This window comes from Nelusetta ayraudi, unplaced genomic scaffold, assembly GCF_046127955.1.
Source record: "Nelusetta ayraudi isolate G7.1 ecotype Tasmania unplaced genomic scaffold, CSIRO-AGI_Nayr_v1 ptg000015l, whole genome shotgun sequence".
Lineage (NCBI taxonomy): Eukaryota > Metazoa > Chordata > Actinopteri > Tetraodontiformes > Monacanthidae > Nelusetta > Nelusetta ayraudi.
Genome location: NW_027466065.1, coordinates 3,326,416 through 3,347,552, shown reverse-complemented (window position 1 = coordinate 3,347,552; position 21,137 = coordinate 3,326,416). Strand labels below are relative to the sequence as shown.

Sequence of the window (21,137 nt, the reverse complement as noted above, 5' to 3'; positions counted from 1 at the left end):
CCATTGTAAATCTTGCCCAGTTTGAGCAAACATCTCAGTCAAACATTCACTTCAGAATACCTGTCATCATTTCCCCTGACTTTACCATATTCATCCTTTACAATTGATTAAACCACGAGTTGTAAAATTGATGTTTATGGCACAATTGACCTATATGTAAAAATAAAAAAAATTGTGTACGTCAACTTGATGTTTTGCAGTTCAGATTTTTTTTTTTTTTTTAACCTAATATGATCTAATCAAATTAAATCGTACCCAATCCTCTATCCAGTCTTCTTTGAAACTGCTGTCAAGTTTTAATGTAACATTCTAGTTACAGTGTTACAGCCTCGACTCTCGAACCTGGGACTGTGCGTGATGGTTGTCTACTGTGTCTGCCTCGTTTAACTTTTCGGTTCTTTGGCTCAAATACTTTTGAGGGGGGGAGAGAGAGAGAAAAAAATCTTACCTTTCAGTATTCAGTATTCCAATCTTCCAGTCACTCGACACTCGCACTGACCCGCTTCTACCGTTTGCCCATGGAAGGCCCCAGCTCATCGTGCAAGCATGTCTCTGCTATACACAACTTGTTTGTTTTTGTCAGCCGTGGCACACATCGTGTTAGTTTTCCTGTACTCTGTCAACCTGCAGTTGCTTCTGCGGACATTTGTTTGTCTGGAACATCTCCGAACCGGGGCCAGACGAGACGAGCCTGTGTGTGATGAAGCCACTGGCATCCGTAACCTGACCTCTCACCCTGGGAAGTGGGTGGGTGGGTGTTGGGAGGTTGGAGCGAGCAGCGCGGCTTCTTCTTCTGCAAAATTAAAACATGGCGGATTCGGAGGAATTACGGCAAAAACGATTGAAGGTAAGGACCGCACACACGCCGCATATCACCACAGCGGTAGCCGGGTGTCAGCGGACACCTTTTGTGCAGCCACACGATGCGATAGGTTCCAGCGGGATGTTTCTCGTCCTGTTCTGCGGGCTGCTTTAAGCTAACGTTAGCCCGCCAGCTAGCTAGATAGCTAGCTAGCCCCAGCTTTTGCTGTCTGGCACCGATGCGTGTCAATACGCCTGACACTGACCATGTCTGGCTTGTAAAGGTTTTCAAAGCTAACCAAGAAGCCAGCGCGTTCGACACAACATGGGCGCTTCTGTTTAAACGCATAAATATGTCCGGATACCCCCCTCCATCAATCTGGTGTTGGTAGTTCATTTGCTGTTTGCACAAAGAGGTGCTGCTGCCACTAAGAAGTAAAGTGAATTTCTAAAACTATCCTTAAGCCTTTGCGCCCCCAGTCTTTTAAACGCTTCATTAAAGACAACGTTCGAATCGGTTGAAGTTTTTGATTGGTTGAGAATATACTGTATCAACAGTGAACATAATGTGATTATTGATAGCGGGGTGTTTGTTAATGGAGTCCCTTTGCCTGTAGCCTGAATGTACAGCAGATGAACATCCTCTCCATACACCTGCATTTGCCTTAAACAATAATTTGAGTATTTGATCCATAACAAGAAGCTCTGACTTAACTGTGAATGAATATTTCGACAGTGAACACAACTTTGTTTTTCATTTTACCAGAAACACCATCAAGGGAGCTCACCTTGATGATCTGGACTATTGTTATCTTTTACTGTTAAGGTGGTCTGTGATTCAGTAAGGATTGGGATTTTAGTGCATCAATCCCTCTTCTTTCCTGCAGCATGATGAGCATCTGTCCAGAGTATTTGATGAAGTGATGGGGCTCGGTGACTTTGCCGATTCCTCTACGGGCTCTGGCACTTCCTCCAAGAGTAGGGGTCCCGAGGATGATGCCAAAGAAGCGGATAAAAATCCACCGCAAGAAGAACACATGACAATGGACAAGGACGAAGAAGAAAATAGGAAAGGCAGCAGACCGGAGGGAAAGATGGACAAAGATTTGGTCGCATCGTCGCCCCCTCGTGTATCCTCCACCTCGTCCGAACGGAAACCCTCGTTTACAATGGGGCTCAGGAAAAGAGCAGGACCGGGGAGGTGTGGCGCGGCGGCGTTTGACGACGCGGTGGACGGCATGGAGGACGATGAAGACTGGGACTTCCCCCTGCCCGTGGGCAGCACGGAGGGTAATCCGATGGGTGGGAAGAGAGCAAAGTCAGGCGTAGGGGGCAACTCACCTCGGGGGAAACCCGTCGGCCGTCGGACCAGGAGGGACAGGGACAAGGACGAGGACGAGGAGGAAGAGGAGGAAATGACGCAAGAGAGAGAAGGCAGCACCGAGTCCAGCACCTCGCACTCGTCACAGGAGCTCACGCCGGACAGCAGACAAGGTTTGAAAATATATATGACGCTTGCGTGTAAACTCTTGTCTAAGTGTAATTGTTTTCAACTCAGCAATTCCTCCTCCACTTCTTTGTTAGATGCAGCAGGTGCCCTGGAGCAGGCAGAGGAAACTGACGGCAGTGAGGACGGAAGGGTAACGGAACTCATCGTCGACTCACCACCATCAAAATCATTTTAACCAACAGATAATGCTAAAAAAACCAAAACAAAACAAAACATGTATTAATGTTTCAGAGGTCAGAGTTGGCTCCGGTGGAAGAGTGCAGCGCCGAGGCCACGCCTGCTCCGCCTGCCCCCATCACAATCAAAGATGAGCCCATCGACGAGGGCTACAACGCTGCTTTGCTGCCGCAGAGCTCTGCGAGACAGATCAAAGAGGAGCTGGAACAGCAGGATGTACGTGTGTGTGTGTGTGTGTGTGTGTGTGTGTGTGTGTGTGTGTGTGTGTGTGTGTGTGTGTGTGTGTGTGTGTGTGTGTGTGTGTGTGTGTGTGTGTGTGTGTGTGTGTGTTCTTCAGTCTAATCTGCATATCGATTTCAGTGAACTGATCTTTCACGCCGCATTTCAGGAAGAGCTGAGGATCAGCTCCGTGTATTCCGTGGGCGGAGGGAACGCCTTCGCACCCCCGGCCAGTGAGTTCGCTTTTCACACGCGTTTGCGCGGGATTTCAGCTCTGACATGTCGGCTTGGGAACCGCCTCTCAACCAGCCCCCCTCTCTCTCCTCCTGTCCGCCGCAGTGCCAGCAGCACTCCCGACCCAGGCGCCTGCCACCATATTCATCCCGAGCCAAGGTACAGTCCTGCAAGCCATGGCCCCCCTCCCTGTCAGACCCTCGGGTCCGGTCCAGAGTTCACTCACAGCGCTGGCGCCGGTGCCCCAACGCCCACCTCCGCCCCCCATCCCTGGTAGTGTTCGCTGCAGCGGCTGCTCCAAGGTACCCACGTTGTCTCCAGCTGCGCCCCCCCCCACCCCCCCGACCCCTCACCCCCGTGTGGCTTGCTTCGCGCTAATAATGTCCAGATGACTCCGCTTCATATGTCCGTCATCAGGGTTTTTTTTATTTTTTTTATATGTATTAACTTTAGATCCTGCTGAAAGGCCAGACAGCGTTCCAGAGGAAAGGGTCATCGCAGCTCTTCTGCTCCACTGTCTGTTTGACCGGATATCTGCCCATCACCAAGAACCGCAACTGCTTCCAGTGTAACAGGTACGACACACACAGCCGCAGGTAACCATCCTAACCATCCTAATGGAATCTGACTTCGAAATTCTAATGAGGATTGTGTTTCCTCACAGGGATATCACTCAGCCCCGGGACATGATCACCATTCCAATAGGCAACAACAGCTACACACACTTCTGCGGACAGTTCTGCCTATCCATCTTCAGACACAAGACCAAACAACCCGGTAACGCCAGTAAGTTGCCCGAGAAGCCGGTGGAGAGGAAGCCCGAGAAGCCGGCGGAGCGAGCGGTCGACTCGCAGGTCTGCAGCGTCTGCAAGATCGTGAATCGGGTGAGAGACGGGACAGGGCGGGTGGCCACACGGCACGAGTCAGCTGTTTACAATCTTTCCACTCATCTAATGTGTTTTTGGTTTGTTCCCCCCCGCCCCCTGAAAGCCTATTGAGCACGAGGTCACCCATCAGGGTCGCCTGCACAAACTCTGCAGCAACGCGTGTTTCATAACGTGGCGGAACAAGTGGCAGCTCGCCATGAACTGCTGCGAAGGCTGCGGCCTCTATTGCAACAGCAACTCTGGCTCCTGTCAGACCCTCACGCTCGATCGATCCCAGCTCAACTTTTGCAGCCCGACGTGCATCAGCACCTACAAACAGGTCGGCCGCCCACACCCCGCCGATGTTTCACTCGCGCCGCGAAATCCCGCCGGCGGCAAACCTCCTGAGCGTGTCGCGTGTGCTTTGTGTCCAGACGAGCAGAAAGGTGGCCGAGTGTCCGAGCTGTCACAAGATGGCCGCGGCCTCCTCCACCGTCATGGAGCGGGACCAGAAGGGCAAAATACAACTCTATTGCTCGACTGCCTGCGTGGAACAGAGTCGGCCGTCGAAACACGCTCTCAGCGGTGAGGCGCTGGTGTGCCGCGGCAACAAATGTCTCCGCTCTTCTCAGAGTGTCAAACTTACCCTAAACTCCCCTCTCAGGAGCTGCGTTCCCCTGCTCCCAGTGCAAAGCGCTGGCAGTTCCTCAGTTCCATCTGGCCATGGTGGACGGCACCATCCGTAACTTCTGCTCCCTTGTCTGCGTGACCACATTCAGGGTACAGAGACATTTCATTCTGGTGGTGTTTTATTGTGAAGTGCGCTGCTTGAGTTTATTTCTGGGCCAATGAATTAGAAACAAACTAGGGATGTTAACAATTAATCGATTATCGATTAATTGTCGATTAAGAATTTAATCGATTAAATCAAATTAGTCGCAATTAATTGATCATTATTTACACAGCTAGTTAATATCATGACAACAGTGTAGTGGCAGGAAAGAGCAATTCATCTGTAGATACTGTGATGGTCGTAATATACCTATAACGAGTTACTTTTAAACAACTGGAAATGTGACCCATTAGAAGTCAGCTTAAAGTCAGAGGATAAATGTTTAGGGTGTTTTTACTGTTCTCTAGTGTACAAATGGGTCACATTGGACCCTCAACATTATTGAAAGGTTAAATGATAATAATAATTGTAATAAACTTTATTACAGACACAAACGGTCCATATAAAAGCAAGACAATAGGTAAAAAAAGATATAAAAGATACAATAAAAGAGCCATGCACAACATAATCCTAACGCAACTTGTGCAGATCATAAATAATGTGTTCCTCACACAATTTTCATTGTGAAATTTAGGTTCTCAGGAAAAATCGCAGCTGATCAATCAATCGTTAATCAATCAATAAGGTCGATCGACTAACGATTAATGAATTACTCGATAATTTGCATCCCTAAAACAATATGAACAATGTCCCCGTCCTCTGCCTAGAAGTCTGACGGCAGCCCTGAGTCCGAACTGACCAACGGAACCTCGACTCTCAAGAGAGCAGGGCGCTCTGCCGGATCCGGCTCGGTTCCCGCCGTCCCCCACGACTCCCCGTCCTCAGTCCCCCATCAGAGCCACCACCCCAGCCATACCGCAGTTCCCCCACTGGGGAATCAGGAGCAGTCCAAAGCCAGAGCGCCTGCTGGTCATCTCCTGAAGGAGGGCGGGTCCGTGGACCCGTCCAGGCTCACCTGCCATCAGTGCATCAGGCAGTTCATCTCCAAGCCGCTGCTGCTCTGCCACCAGGTGAGGCGCTGACGCCGCCGCCCCTCGCCGTTTTTCCACACGTCTCCTCCCTCCAGCTCCGATCAGTAACCCGCTCTGACGGCGCCGTGCGCCCGCAGGGTCGTATCTCTATGTTTTGCGGCAGGGTGTGCTGTGAGCAGTTCAAAACCCAGAAGAACGTCTCGGCTGTATGTGAGAGCTGCAAACAAGAGAAAGTGCTTTTTCTCACCATCACCTACAACCAGCAGGATGTGCACTTCTGCAGTGAGAGTGAGTTCATAAGCAGTAATTGTGCGTTTGTTTGTTTGTTTTTTAAAAAAAAAAATAAAGATTAGTGAGAACTGTAGGCATATATGAAAGGGTTAGTTAGGGAGTTAGTAATGCAAATTACCGATTAATGTATCAATCGTTAGTTGACCCATTTGTACATTAGAGAACAGTAAAAACACCCTAAACATTTATCCTCTGACTTTAAGTTGACCTCTAATGGGTCACATTTCAAATTTATTTATTTTTTTCTTCTTCTTCTTCAAAAAAGGAAAAGTCATTGTTTAAAAGATAGTTGTTTAAAAGTAACTTGTTCTAGGTATATTATGGCCATCACAGTATCTACAGGTGAATTGCTCTTTCCCGCCACTACACTGTTATAATGATATTAACTACCCGTGTAAAAAATGTTCAATTAATTGCGACTAATTTGATTTAATCGATTAAATTCTTAATCGACAATTAATCGATAATCGATTTTTTACACAAGAAATAATATTTTGCCAGGTTTTGGTTCGTATGAGAAAGAAACTGTAAAACTTTCATATTATATATATATACCCAGACTGCAAGCTCCTCTTCAAACGGGAGCAGTTGTCCTCGAACAAAGACCTGCTGTGGCGTCCCTGCACCTACTGCTCGGGGCTCAGCCTCAAGATGCTGCACAGCCACTATGGAGGCAGGTTGGAAGAGTTCTGCAAAGCCTACTGCATGTCGCAGTTCACCGTGCTCTACTATGGGGTAAGAACACACGTGTACGTCATGTCTGGAGAATTTTGATGATGATGATGATGATGATGATGATGATGATGATGACGTGCTCACTGTCCTCCTCAGATGGCACGGTGTGACTGCTGCAGGAAGCAGGGCTACATGACGGAGAAGCTGCAGTGTTTGGGCTCAGTGCGCAACTTCTGCAACATGCAGTGCGTGCTGCACTACTGCTTCGTACACTTTGAGAAGAGCCAAAGCAGCAGCAGCAGCAATGGTACACAAACTCACTCACTCACAGTGTTGCCTTCACGCTGCTTCAAATAGCACGCGGCAGAGTCTGCTTCCAGAGACAGTGGCTCTACTTGTCTCATAACTAACCAGCGCAGAAGTCTGTCCTTCACCTCTGACCCATTGTCTCTCTCTCTCTCTCTCTCTCTCTCTCCGTCAGGTCCGACTCAGCCCAACCACTCCTCAAAGATGAATCCCGTCATCGCCGACGTGGTGTCGCTGGCCAACGGCTCCGCCGCTCAGCCCACTGCGTCCACAGACGCTGCTCTCACTGGTGAATGAATGAATTTGTTTGGAACTAGTATAAAAGAAAATATGTACTACTATTTGCTCATACAAAAGAAACGACAAATAATAATGCAAATAACAAAAATGAAGAAAAAGCAAAAACATAAAACACTGCACACAGGAGAGTAGGAAGAAGGAGAAAAACTTTTTTTAATTTCCTTCTCCTTTGTACCTATTCTTTAGTTTGTAGCCATATATTGCTACACAGATATCCATCTAAATATACAATATATAAGCACCCATATAAATATATAACATATATACACTCTTATTAGTGTTGTCGAAAATGTTGATAAATTGATATTTTTTTCAATACTGAATATTAAAAACGATACGATATGATACAAAGTATCGATGTATCGCTCCTACATCGAGGCAACGCGTGGCGCCAAAAATCTGAAATCTGAACTCTATACACGTACTACATACATATCCTTATAAATAGGAATATAATATAACACAATATTACATAATATAACATGATATAGTATAATGTATATGCCTATACTACGCAGATATCCATATAAATACACATATACACAAACGGACCACAAAACTATATATGCCCACAGCCATTTCCCCCGCCTCTGGCCTGGCCAGTCTGCGCGCAGCCTCCTCCTGTGACCTCTGCCGATGGAGTGAAACGGAGCAACGTCGTCTTTCTCGGCGGGGACAATGACTCTGCTTTTCTTGATTGCAGGTTCACTTCCAACCTCCAATGTCGAGAGCAAGAACCTAGATCACGTATGTACTCTGTGTCTGTAGTCTCGATGACCACAAGTCAATGTTTGTTCTTCTAATTCAGTAACAGGACCAGTGCAGGTTGTCTTTTTAATTTTGCACGATTAGAAAAAGAAAGTAGACATAAATGCAACAAATAATAATGTAACGGTGCAGGGAGAGGCACAAAGCACAGTGTGGAGCCTCCACCTTATAACAATCATTGAATATAATCACAATTTCGTGCACAAAGAATCAAAAATGTTAAACACGAATAAAAACTGAATACTGCTAGTAACTATTTCCTGCTCAATGTGAATGCGTGCGCACAGGCCAGCACTCAGACGGACGCCATGCGCGTGCCCTCGTCCCGGCGGCGTCAGATGAAGAACAAGTCGGTCCTGTGTCGGCCGTTCACCATGGACCAGGAGACCTCCTGCAAGCTGCCGGAGTCGTCGGCAGAGTCAGCAGGTAACTACAGAGCGGCTGCCGGGAGGGTTCAGCGTCATTCAGACAGTAAAGTGGAGGTGCACTCACTGGAAGTGGCTTCGACCATCCACAAGCTTTGGTGCCTGATTCCGCTGCTGTCTTCATTCCTTCAGTGGTGTGGGAAAAAACCCTCCGACAACTCTTGTCTTTTTTTTAACTGATCAAACAGCTCTGAGCTGGGTTAATAGCAGACTTTCATATTTCATTTCACAATAAAAAAATATCTCAAGCAAATTAGAAACATTAATGTTGCTTTTTTGAGGGACATATATGAGGTTTTCTTATAGATGGGCACTGATTTGCTGTGTAAAATATCATGAAGGAACAGTTCTAAAAATGTTTCCATCCTTAAAATGATGCTCGTGAGTCTCTAACTTGTAGCGTAGCATCACCGCAAACCATACGAGCTAATGCAGCAGCAATGGAAGTAGCCGTTCTGCTTCACAACTTCACAAAAAAATAACACACACACACACACACACACACACACACACGCAAACTATCATTCTTCTTTTACACACTTGCTAATTTCCTCTTTGGAACTCATCAGTTATTCGTTGTTCACAACCAGCTTTGTCAGTAAGCTCACCGGCTCTGCTAGAGAGCTCCCCGAACCCTGGCCCGCCCACGTGTGACGCGTCCACGTCCCCGGTGCCGTCGCCAAAATCTCACGGGGACTCTCGGCAGCACGATGGCGTCCCCGCACGCCTAACCGGCCGCCACTTCCTGGGCAAGAGGGAGTCCGACGCCGACTGCAAGGTGTGCTCGCAGCCGAGGAGGAAGCGGCCGGAGGAAGACGAGAAGGAGACCAAGAGGCGAAGAACGGAGAGGGAGGAGTCGGAGAAGGAAGGGGAGGATGCGGTGGGCACCCAGCCGGGGGAGAAGGAGAAGGAGAAGGAGGAGGAGCAGAAGAGCGAGAGTCCGAGGAGGCGCACGGCGTTTTACTGTAAGACTTGTGCCGGCGAGCCGAGCCTCTGTGCCGTGCCCTGTTTCGAACTCTACCACACCCAGCTGATCTACAGAACAGCTAGCGACCTGGAAACACAAGGTGGGCCTCCTCCCTGAATCCACTTTAAACTGGGGGGGGTTTCTAGTTGGAATGTTTCTCTTGCCGCTCCGCCTCAGTCGGTGGGCCGCCGTCTCGTTGCCAAGCGGCGAAAAGGGCGAAAATGTGATTTGTGAATTTGACTTGGTTGGAGACGATAATCGTAATCAACACGCTTCAATTCAAATCTACATTTGAATTGAGGTTTCAAAGCAAAGAAACGTGTTTTAGTAGGCCTGACTCTCCGTCCAGCTGGTGTTTTGCCATGTTGATCGGCCTCCTTGGTCCTATAATGCAGACAAATAGAGGGCGATGGGCTGTGTCTCAATTCAGGGTCTGCATCCTTCAAAGGCTGCATTTGAAAGCCAGTTGCGTAATTGCGCTGCGCAAAGGCTCCTCTCCATTCACTAAAATTCGAAGGATGCTCCAAATGCGCCCTTCAAATGAGCCCCACTTTTAGCCTCTTCGGAGGTTGCACCGCTACTATCCTTCGCAGACCCCGGGAAGTCAGCAGAAATGGCGACAGATTTCACATAAAATATTCTGTTTTCACCGAAGGCTTTTCACTTATTTGAACATCCGACGCCATGGTTGGATGGCGAACCAATGGTTAGCCTGATGCTATAAAAACATCACTTTATTTTGTGCTGTTGGACGTACCGACTCCTCCATCAGACAGTGCAGCATTGTAGCTGTTTGTTGAGATTGCAGCTAACACAGATTTATCCTCTGGCTTTCAGTTGACTTCTAACGGGTCACATTTCAAAAAAAAAAAAAAAAAAAAACTTGCTCTAGGTATACAGGTATGCACCACTCCAAAAATTAAATTAATTGCGACTAATTAATTTAATAGATTAAATTTCATAATCGACAATGAATCAATAATCAATTAATTGTTAACATCCATAATATCAATCAGTCATATTTTGTGTGTGTGTGTGTGTGTGTGTGTGTGTGTGTGTGTGTGTGTGTGTGTGTGTGTGTGTGTGTGTGTGTGTGTGTGTGTGTGTGTTTCCATATATATTTGTATAGATATATGTATATATACTGTATATGTGTGCGTGTGTGTGTATATATACCGACACATATACTGTGTATGTATATATATATATATATATATATATATTCTTGAAAGGGTCAAGTGTGTCACTCGTGTTTTTCTCTCCGCAGTCTCCTGAGCTGTGAAGACGCCTCCTCCTCCTCTTCCTCCTCCTCCTCCTCCTCCTCCTCCTCCTCCAGCTGCACCATGGGGAAACAGGCTCCTCCGCCTCAGTTCACCACCACCACCACCACCACCACCACCATGCATTAGACTGTCACTGGTACCGTGTTTCCGTGCGTAAAGAAAGCATCGCAGCACAGTGTTCACGTGGAAGTGTGTGTGTTTCCAGGGACACAGGGGCTTCTTTGCCGGAACTGATAACCTTGTGATTGACAGTAAAGCAGACCTGTCGTCATCTGCTTCAGGGTTTTGGAGTTCCCCGCATTCCATCTCGAGAAAGATCCCGCGCTATGCAAAAATGGTGTTTATCTCGACTCGCAACCGTTCCGCTACTCGTCAGGACACATGCATTCCTTTTTCTATACGCTCGCGCTGTTATTGTGCCTACCCGTCACACAGGCCACCGGAGGCCCGACGGAAGGGCAAAGTCGCTGCTCCGGTGCGGTCCAGAGCTTCAGCCAATTGCTCGCCAGGGTCAACGCACACTAGAATATGCTAAAGAGAATTCATGGTGCTGCGCTGCTTACACGTGGGTTTACCTTGAGGGAGACGCCCCGAGTGCGAGGCCTGTATTTGAATGCGCCCTCCTTCCGCTGACAAGACGTCCTCTCCTCTGTCAGCGGGGAAAGGATAAAGGAAACCACGCCGGTGTGAATGAACTCTGTAGGCAATGAATGGAGCGGTCAGGTGATGCTCCTCACAGGGTCGTTTGAGTCACAGCTTTCGGACTGGATGAACATGAATTGACAAGGACCAGAATTCTGCTGTTACTTGACTTTCTTTTTTATATTCTGCATTTCTTGCAAAAGTTTTATGTGAACTCCCCCCCCCCCCCCCACCTGTATGACACTGCTGATGTCGACTTTCTTTCCTCTTGCCAGAACAAGGTTCGTTGTCTGACCTTTCTCTTTTTAGCGTGTTCTCTCTGCTTTTTGTTCTCGCACTGTGAACTCTACGATACATTTTTTTTTTTTTTTTTTTTTTTTTTTTTAAATGTCACTTTTTTTTATTGTTCCAGACATGAATTAGATGATGCAACCAAGCAGTCTCACTTATTTCTGTTGTGTTAAACGGGGTCACCTGAACATGTTTTACATTTTGTTAAATGCAACACAATAAATAAACTTAATTTTTGAAAGAAAAAAAAAAATCGTTTTTATTCTGTTACTTTTAATTCAGAACAACCTGTGGTGTAGTGTGAAAAGTAGTTACTGAAGGTGAAGCAAACCCACCCAAGTTGTTTCTGGGCTGACCGTCAATTTATAAATTCTAAACTTGTGTGTTGTTTGTTTATTTTTTTAAAGGTCTTAAGAAAAAAAAATGCATCAATAAGGGAAGACGTATACTACCAGAGAATTTCCTACTTACTGATGCAGAGATATTCAATGAAAGCTTATGCAGCGCTAAACTCGAATTTACAGAAATTAAAAGTTCAGCAAATCTTGATGGGGGGGGGGGGGGAAACAGAACTTAAATCCTTGTATTTGCTGCAATTCTTCAATTTTAGTCATGCCAACCTATAGATGCATACTGAAAGTATCATTAACATCTGTACATCCGTTGACCATGGATATATTGGGAGGAACAGGAGGGAGAACTTAAGACAGAAAGCTGCCTTAAATGTAATCTTCCTTCCTAGATGGAGCGCATCACGCTTCTGTTCTGGACCACAAACTGATTTACTGGCGATAATGTAGAGAACCGAAGTATTGCAAAAACATACTTATTCTTATGCTCTGTATTTTTAGATCAAATATATTGTGTAAATAAAGCAACATGTTTCGATCTTTCTCACTTTCACTCTCAATGGCCTAATGAACCGTCTCTCTGTGCCCTCATCCAGCTGCGTCTTCCGGGGAGCGGGAGAGAGTGAAGGTGGTCATGGTTCCAGTTCCAGTACCGGTCTACATCCCAGTGCCTCTGAACATGTACTCCCAGCACACGCCCGTCCCACTGACGCTGCCCCTGCCCGTATGTTTCATCCGAGTTCCAATCTCGCCTCTCCGCGGCGGTGACTCTTCTCAGCAGAACTTTCTCCTCCGTCTTGGCAGCTTCCTGTCCCCTTAGTGGTTCCGGCGCAGGAGAAGAGCGTTCGCGACGCGGCCGTGCAGTGGGAGCCTCAGGACAAGCAGAGAGACGCGTCTGTTTCCGCTGCAGGTGAGGAGAAAGTGTTGACGTCACAAAGTAAATGGTATTACGGAATATTTGAGAAAGAAGAGAAAGAAAAGATAATTACTTTGTAATTATTGTGTAATTACAGTTTCAGTACAAAATATTCTTTGGTGTAAAAGGTAGTTGTGATCGCTTGAATGCAGAAAACAAAAAAACTCAAAGTGTGTAAAAGAAAAGGAAACCATTTAATCAAATCAAAACAAATTTTAATTGTAAAGCACCTTTCATAATTTGCAAAAGAATAAACATGTCTTAAATACATAGGAAATACATTTAAATGTACAAAATATAACAAAGTGCTACAGTCGAGCGTAAGGAACTAAGTTAAAAGTGTATTAAATGTTGCGCTTTTCAGTCCACCGGATTTTGCTGTACATTAAAATAAAGTGATCTCTTCAGCTTTTCCATGTTTTTATAACCGTGGCTGAATGTTATCGGCGCTTCCTCTCTGAACGGCGGTGACAGACGAGCGCAGCTCTGACTCGGGAGGCGTGAAGTCAGCAGCAGAGGTCGCTGACCTGGCCGGCGCTGACCCGGCGGCTCAGGACAGGACACTGGCAGGAGCCGGGGAGAGCGAAGAACAGGCCGCTGTTGGTACCAAGCCGGAGGAGAGCGCGGGCCCGACTGACCGGCCCACCAGCAGCACCGAGCGTCCGACTCCTTCCTCCCCGATGATGGACCTGGAGACTGACTTCCCACCTGGTGAGGCAAGGATGCTGTGAAGCCACGAGCTGAAGATCTCACACCTCACTCTGGTGTCTCTGGTGTCTGTTTGTTGCAGAATTGTTGGAGCAGAAGCCTCCTGCTCCTCAGCGAGGAGTGAAGAGGCCCAGAGAAGGTTACTCTGGCAGGAAACGGGTATGATGGCGTTAATGCTCTTCTCAAACCTAGGCAGATTTTAAACATAGAACAAAAAAGTAAGGAAATTTGTGTTTGGTAGATGATTTCTTTGTTGGAACGATGCTTCTTGGAAATAAATCTAGTATTGTTGGAAAGCGTGTTTATTCCCCCTTTTAAATGGAGCCACACTTGTAAGGAAGATGTGTTTGTGGGGTTAGCGTCAGAGCCAAGTATTTGGCCCGTGAACAATGTCACAAATCTTCTCTGCCGAGTCAAACAGCTTATTCTTCCATTATCCCGACCCCTCAGAATCCAATGCATTTGTGTCCATCCAGAGCCGCAGGCGAACCTGCGCACCGGACCGTAGTGCCGAGGCAGTTCCCGACGCAGCCAAAGTCAACCCTCTGTACGGGGTCCAGGCCTGGAGGAGCTGGGTCCTGGAGCGGAGCAAGGGCCCGACAGACGGTGAGCCTCGGCCCGACTTTCTCTCGCCAGCGTGCACACTGGGTCGCGCCTTCCTCTGCCCTGCTAACGCGCTGTCTCGCTCCCCTCCGACCAGTCGCCATCAAAGAAGACGTCCTCCTGTGCGACTCGGCCGAGCTCGGCGTCGCTCTGTCCCGCTTCGTCCAGGAGGTGCGGCGACCCAACGGCGAGAGCTACGGCGCCGACAGCGTCTTCTACCTGTGTCTGGGGATACAGCAGGTAACGCAGGCAGGCGCGCTAGCCACGGCGCGGGATTACCAATCCCTTGTTTGGTGGCTTTCTGGTGCGAGCAAAATCTCTCCCTCTCTCGGCAACAGCACCTGTTCGCCAAAGGCCGCATTGAGAACGTCTTCACCGACGAGCTGTACAGTCAGTTCTCGTCAAAGATCAGCGCCATGCTCCGACACTGGAAACCCCATCTCCTGCCCAGCGGTACGGCCTTTCATTTCTCACTATTACATATTATATACGTTACCGTTAGGTACATTGTCAGGTCCTCTGATAAAAAAAAAAACAGACTGGTTCATCTGGATCGTGTAATCCATTTGGTTAAAAAATATATATATATATCACCCATGTTCATATTAATTAACTGGAATCTACCAGGGTTAATTTCTATGAGGACTGGCTGAGAACATTTAATTTATTACATTTTTTTGTATTTGCTGCTGCCTGTCTTGGCCAGGTCTCCCTTGAAAAAGAGGCTCTCGGTCTCAAAGGAATCGACCTGGTTTAAATAAAGGTTATGAATAGTTTACAGAGGTCCGCTTTCCACCGCCCTTCAAATAGGTCTTAGATGAGACGCGAAGAAAGTCTCGTGAAAAGGATTTGCCATTTCGTTCCATCTCCGCTGTGCCTCTTCCTTCAACCTCAAGGTGGCGCCGCGTCCTCCCGCATCCTGGAGTCCCACCTGTGGGAGTGCAAGCAGCTGGGCGCCTACTCCCCCATGGTGTTGCTCAACACGCTGCTCTTCTTCTGCACCAAACACTTCGGCTTCACCACGCCGGCGCAGCACCGCAGCGTCTCCTTCGCCAACTTCACCCGATGCTCTCGAGCCTGCAGCCGGGCCGGAAAGATCCACTACCTCCGCCACCACAGACGGACCGGTGCCGGCGCAGCGCCGCCCAGTGGCGAGAAGGGTAACTGTTCATTTGAGGACGCGGTCAAAGCATTCTTGACCGCGCAGCGTCGTATTGTGAGGTGTGAATGAATAAAGGGGTGTGTCGTTAGCTTTGTTTTCAGAGCGGCTGAGGAGAAGGCAGGCGGCAGAGCAGGACAGCCTGGAGATGCTTGAAAATGTCACCGAGCCCCTGCACTGTCCGGTCAGGCTGTACGAGTTCTACCTCTCCAAATGGTAACACAAGCACCCACACGTACAAGACCACATCTAAACCACTGACTCATCACTGAGACGATCCTTCCTCTGCTGCTTCCCGGCAGCCCACAGTCGGTGAGGGAGAGAGCCGACGTCTTTTACCTCCAACCTGAACCAAACGTGCACACGCACAGGTCAGTCCTGCCATGGTAGTAAAGTGCGTTGACGAGTGAATACAGTTTAGTTGATTGCATGTCCCTTGAAACTTGTTGTAATAATGATAACAATACTAATAATAACAATACAATTTGTTTGTGGTGCACTTACAAAAAAAAGTTGAAATGTCACCCATTAGAAGTCAACTTTAAGTCAGAGGATAAATGTTTAATGTGTTTTTTCTGTTCTCTAATGTATAAAATGGGTCACATTGGACCCTCAATATTATTTAAGGGTTAAATCGTGTTGTTCCTTACACATTTTTCATTGTGAAATTGAGGTTCTCAGGAAAAATCGGCACTTATCAATTAATCGTTAATCGATCGATAAGGTCAATCAGCTAATCGATTAATGAATTCATCGATGATTGGCGTCCCTAACTTTTAACTAGATTAGATTTTTCTTCCATCAATTTTACTGATTGATGGTTGTTCTTCCCTTGACAGCTCCCACTGGTACACACCTCAAGCGTTGGAGAGCAGCACCTTAGAGAACATGCTGACGCGCATCCTGGCTGTCAGGGAGCTTCGCAGCGAGCGGGAAGCAGGCCGGGACCGGTCGTCAGCCAGCGCCGGTGGTGCCACCGGCTCGCTGTGAAGCGGCCCTCTGTTCACTCGCGACATGTTCTTCAGAGGGCGCCTCACTCCCCCGCTGGTCACTCCAGGACTTCAGTGAGAGAGAGAGAGAGGGAGGGAGAGAGAGAGAGAGAGAGAGAGAGCGTTGTCTCAAAGTCGGACTCCGGCCACGTCTGGAGGCCTGTTTAAAAATCCGGCTTCACGTCTTCGGCTCGACTCGTTTTTTTTTGTTTGTTTTTTTTTGTATCTGTACATTGCAAAGATTGTTTTATGACATGGTATTCATTTTATTTGGTCAGTGATTGAAATGTTCCCCAAATGATTCCTCAAGTGACATGTCGCCCGAACCCGACCGTGACATGTCTAGCAGGTTTTATAGTTGGAAGTGTCGGGGAACCTCTCACAGATGCATAATACACGTAGTCTAGAGCTGACTGCGTCTCACTGAAGCACTTCCCACAGTGCCGAGAACTTTCGCACACTGCAATACCCGTCAATGGTGTTGGAAGGGGAAGACGCCGTTCATGTAAAGTCAATATTGATAGTTAACCTTGTTTTTCTGAGGCTCTCCTCTTTTTATTGTTAGTTGTCCTTATTATCTTGCTGTAATCCTATATTCTTCTGCTTGGCAATTTTAATATCTGAAGGAAAAAAAAATCTTTTTCAATCAATCCCAGATAATGTCTGGGTTTTGGTTTTACTGGTTACCTCAAGTTATGTCATTCTCGCAATATTTAACTTTCATTATCCACGATATGAATTCCACAATTACAATATCCATGTATTGTGACAGAAAAACATCCTGGAATTATTGCTCTATCCGAGTAACTTGGAGAAAAAATGTTTGAAATGATCTTTTTTTTTTCTCCGTTATTCTCAAGTTAAAAGAAGTAAAGGCACAAACTGTCTTATACCACACGGCTATGACCTGTTAAAAAGTAAGTAGGACAGTGCAACAGTGTGGTTCGTCTTTTAAAAGTCAGGACACAAATACATTAATATCTGTTAAGTCTGCAAATCAAGTTCTCAGAAAAATCTTAAAGCATAATTAATACGTATGTGTTAGATATATGTATTTTTTTTATTTTATTTTTTTTCCAATTTACCAACATTATTTCACTGACCATTAACATGTTAAAGCAAAACCATGAAGCTGGGCTTCAACTCCTCGGGCACTGTCATCATTTTCCTAAATTTCAAGCTTTAAGAAGCTTTTTTTTTTTAACCATTGCTCCAAATATGTTTGTCAAAAAACATCATTAAAATGCTGTATTTTTTCTCTATACAGTTCTTTTGTCATATTTCCGTTACCCCTTGACATCTTTTCAGTTTGCTCAGCTGGGGTTCACAGGGAATTGCGAGTGTAGTGTGAGAAGGGGTGCCGCAACTCACGCGCAACCTTCGTGACCGCGGCGCTTCCGCGCTCGGTGTGAACCTGGCGTAAGACCTGTAGTCGGCCCCTCTGTCCGATGTCTGGTAAGAAATCTTTTACAATATGGGGTTCAAACTGCCTTGAAAAGCTAAAGAACAGAATTTTATACAGGCAATTCAAATTGCGATTAATCACAGTTAACTATGTAGATTCTGCGATTAATCAAGATTAAAACAAATGGGGTTTTTTTTGTGGGTATATATGTGCAGTATAATGTGTGTGTGTGTGTTTCTTCTTCACCCAACAGTTGAAGATCATAGGATCCCGTGCTCTAGATTAACTTGGAGCATTTGTAGCCTCGTCACATTACCTCCTGCTCTGCCTCTGGTGTCCAGAGCAATTCGCATCGTGACTAAGATATTAACAGTATTTTTATTGGTCTCTAGATGCCGAGTTGGGATTTTGAACTGAATATGTTGATCTCAATGTAACCCTTAGAATACATTCTGCTGTTCCAAGATCATAGGACAGGGCCACTGGTCTATCACGTTTCATGTTTCACACCACACCTGTAAACCATACACACCATCTTATAGCACCACACACACCAAATCCTGCTGCAAGAAATTTGGTTAATGGAGAGTTTTATTATCATCACGCTAAGGATGGGAAAATAAAACTTGAGCCTTATATTCCTGATTTCAATAAGAACAGAAAGAGGATTTTAAGTATGACGTCTAGCCCATGTCCTCATCTCCTTCTTCACCAAGCTCTCCCTCCTCCTCAGCCGTGGCGTCCTGATACTGTTGGTACTCAGACACCAGGTCATTCATGTTGCTCTCAGCCTCTGTGAACTCCATCTCATCCATGCCCTCGCCAGTGTACCTGAAAAAAAAAATAATAATGAAGACAGCTGCCTCTTCTATGTTTTCTGCACCATCAGTACAGGTGTGGGAATTTGCCTCCAGATTGCTGATACCTCTTAGTCATACTCACCAGTGAAGGAAGGCCTTGCGGCGGAACATGGCAGTGAACTGCTCAGAGATGCGCTTGAACAGCTCCTGGATGGCTGTGCTGTTGCCAATGAAGGTGGCTGACATCTTCAGGCCACGGGGAGGGATGTCGCAGACAGCCGTCTTGACATTGTTGGGGATCCATTCCACAAAGTAGCTGCTGTTTTTGTTCTGAACATTCAGCATCTGCTCGTCCACCTCCTTCATGGACATGCGGCCTCTGAATAGGGCGGCCACCGTCAGGTAGCGGCCATGGCGGGGGTCGCAAGCGGCCATCATGTTTTTGGCGTCAAACATCTGCTGTGTCAACTCTGGAACTGTCAGTGCCCTGTTATGAGATAAAATGATGACTGAGTCAGTATTCAAACAACTTCAACCTCCTGTATGGTTTCTGAAAAGCCCATTCCAGCCTTTGTACCTGTACTGTTGGCTGCCACGACTGGTCAATGGGGCAAAGCCTGGCATGAAGAAGTGCAGTCGAGGGAAGGGAACCATGTTGACGGCCAGCTTCCTCAAATCAGCATTGAGCTGACCAGGGAACCTCAGACAGGTGGTTACTCCGCTCATGGTGGCCGAGACCAGGTGGTTGAGGTCACCGTAGGTGGGCGTGGTGAGCTTCAGAGTACGGAAGCAGATGTCATACAAGGCCTCATTGTCGATACAGTAGGTCTCGTCAGTGTTCTCCACGAGCTGGTGAACGGAGAGGGTGGCATTGTAGGGTTCCACAACTGTGTCTGACACCTACAAGGGGACAGAAATCAGATCAGCAATGATGCACTGTATTGGCTGAATCAAGCGTTCAAAATTCTGTTCTGTGAGATTTCCACCTTTGGTGAAGGCACCACACTGAAAGTGTTCATGATGCGGTCTGGGTACTCCTCTCGGATTTTGCTGATGAGCAGTGTGCCCATCCCTGAGCCAGTGCCCCCTCCTAGGGAATGTGTGAGCTGGAAGCCCTGGAGGCAGTCGCAGCCTTCAGCCTCTTTCCTCACCACATCCAGGACTGAGTCCACCAGCTCAGCCCCCTCAGTGTAGTGGCCTTTAGCCCAGTTGTTCCCTGCTCCACCCTGACCTGTTTTGATGTAATGGAGAAGTGCAACAGCCACAACACAATTTACTTGCTGGAGCAGAAATGGTGTCTCCTTTTGTTGGTATTTTTCTTTAGAAACTGTGAATGTTGGGTGTACCCAAGGAATGAAGAAATGTTGCCATTATCTCACCGAAAACAAAGTTGTCTGGTTTGAAGATTTGTCCATAGGGACCAGACCTGACAGAGTCCATTGTGCCTGGCTCCAAGTCCACCAAGACTGCACGAGGGACATACTTGCCACCTAGAAAACAACAATAGGGGCCATTTTAGATAAAAAAAACAAACAAAAAACTGTCGAAAGGGTCCCTTGCTCTCCAATCTGATGTCAATCGTCAATATACTGAAGTGGTGAACCGAGAACTTTATGTGTACTTTTGAGTTGGCATCGCATCATAGTGAAACTTGATAATCGGTGGTTCATAGTTGAGCATAATCAAGTTTCCTAATTGCTAACGTGCTGCAAGCTTTCTGACTGAGGGGCTCTGCATCCCAAACACAAAGATCATTGAACCCCTTGTCAACACTGAGCAAAGCAACGTTTACCTGTTGCCTCATTGTAATACACATTTATTCGTTCCAGCTGTAGATCACTGTCTCCATTGTACGTCCCGGTTGGGTCAATGCCATGCTCATCACTTATCACCTCCCAAAACTACAAAGAAACGAAGAGAACAGTTTAAACAACAGTCATGATCCACCCCCCCCCCCCCCCACACACACACACACACACACATCCCCGCCCCCTTAGTGTCTAAAAGTAATCAGTGCTGTTATTAACTGTGGCACCAAGAGTTTACATTTACACACTTTAAATACTCAGGCTGTACTTGCACATTTAAAAGCTATTCCCACCTTTGCTCCAATTTGGTTGCCGCACTGGCCTGCCTGCAAATGTACAATCTCCCTCATTGTGGCTTAAATTGAACCTGCTATACAACGTCTCTTGAACACTCTGGGTGGCTACACTCTTGAAAGAATTCTCTCATGTAAAATTTAATAACAGTGCACGTGTGTATTTTGGGCATTTCTTTCCTTTATTTAATTATAATTCTGACTTTAATCTTAGATTTTTACTTTCAATTAAGCTCCAAGACTGAATTGGAATGTAGCAGGTAGCGACATAATTCATGGAATGCCGGCTGCTTTTGAACCTCTTTGAATAAAGAGGTGACAGAACAGACGTAGTAAACTTGACTTCCACCTTTCATTCATTTTGAGGCTATTACTATTCCCACTATGGCATTATCATTATACAAATAAAAGCAGGCTTAAGTCTATCTATCTATGTAAACACAGCAATATCGTATTTTCCCAAAACACATGAAAACATCAATAAAGCTAAATAAAGCTAAGATAGGGAAGTTGAATGGATTCAGATTGTTGCTCGCTTTGATATATTGTCTCAGCACATTCAGCTCTGTCATTTAACCACGCCTGTG

General features: G+C 46.7%; 2 protein-coding genes across 4 annotated transcripts; one reads left to right on the top strand and one right to left on the bottom strand.

Annotated features, from left to right (window-relative positions):
* Positions 1-475: 475 nt before the first annotated feature.
* LOC142886381 (zinc finger MYM-type protein 4-like) lies at positions 476-17,506 on the top strand. Of its 3 annotated transcripts, none has more exons than XM_076023492.1 (29): positions 476-847; positions 1,689-2,295; positions 2,386-2,441; positions 2,543-2,704; positions 2,877-2,940; positions 3,047-3,243; positions 3,395-3,516; positions 3,606-3,825; positions 3,932-4,147; positions 4,242-4,392; positions 4,472-4,587; positions 5,311-5,610; positions 5,709-5,859; positions 6,422-6,597; positions 6,694-6,844; positions 7,019-7,132; positions 7,847-7,890; positions 8,199-8,337; positions 12,466-12,593; positions 12,674-12,779; positions 13,260-13,496; positions 13,576-13,652; positions 13,970-14,099; positions 14,194-14,336; positions 14,435-14,549; positions 14,993-15,256; positions 15,348-15,471; positions 15,558-15,626; positions 16,095-17,506. In XM_076023492.1, the coding sequence occupies exons 1-29, from the start codon at positions 809-811 to the stop codon at positions 16,243-16,245; spliced, it is 4,569 nt and encodes a 1,522-aa protein (XP_075879607.1). In that variant the 5' UTR covers positions 476-808; the 3' UTR covers positions 16,246-17,506. The 3 variants fall into 3 exon arrangements, with proteins under 3 accessions (XP_075879607.1, XP_075879605.1, XP_075879608.1); XM_076023490.1 differs by having other exon boundaries at positions 5,308-5,610; XM_076023493.1 differs by having other exon boundaries at positions 1,568-2,295; positions 5,308-5,610.
* A 716-nt stretch (positions 17,507-18,222) lies between these two features.
* On the bottom strand, positions 18,223-20,707 carry LOC142886393 (tubulin beta-4B chain-like). Its single transcript, XM_076023508.1, has 7 exons — positions 20,551-20,707; positions 20,242-20,350; positions 19,829-19,939; positions 19,436-19,680; positions 19,027-19,349; positions 18,592-18,936; positions 18,223-18,480 (listed from the first exon to the last, which is right to left on the bottom strand). The coding sequence occupies exons 1-7, from the start codon at positions 20,605-20,607 to the stop codon at positions 18,333-18,335; spliced, it is 1,338 nt and encodes a 445-aa protein (XP_075879623.1). The 5' UTR covers positions 20,608-20,707; the 3' UTR covers positions 18,223-18,332.
* Positions 20,708-21,137: the final 430 nt, after the last annotated feature.

Bases quoted from the DNA above. Each gene is read 5' to 3' on its own strand.
- LOC142886381 (XM_076023490.1), top strand. From the start codon at position 809: ATGGCGGATTCGGAGGAATTACGGCAAAAACGATTGAAG. The intron at 5,860-6,421 runs GTGAGTTCATAA...ATATATACCCAG, and splicing joins TGTGCACTTCTGCAGTGAGA to ACTGCAAGCTCCTCTTCAAA. The intron at 14,100-14,193 runs GTGAGCCTCGGC...CCCTCCGACCAG, and splicing joins GAGCAAGGGCCCGACAGACG to TCGCCATCAAAGAAGACGTC.
- LOC142886393 (XM_076023508.1), bottom strand. From the start codon at position 20,607: ATGAGGGAGATTGTACATTTGCAGGCAGGCCAGTGCGGCAACCAAATT. The intron at 19,940-20,241 runs GTAAACGTTGCT...GTTGTTTTCTAG, and splicing joins GTATTACAATGAGGCAACAG to GTGGCAAGTATGTCCCTCGT. The intron at 18,481-18,591 runs GTGAGTATGACT...TTTTTTTTTCAG, and splicing joins CGCAAGGCCTTCCTTCACTG to GTACACTGGCGAGGGCATGG.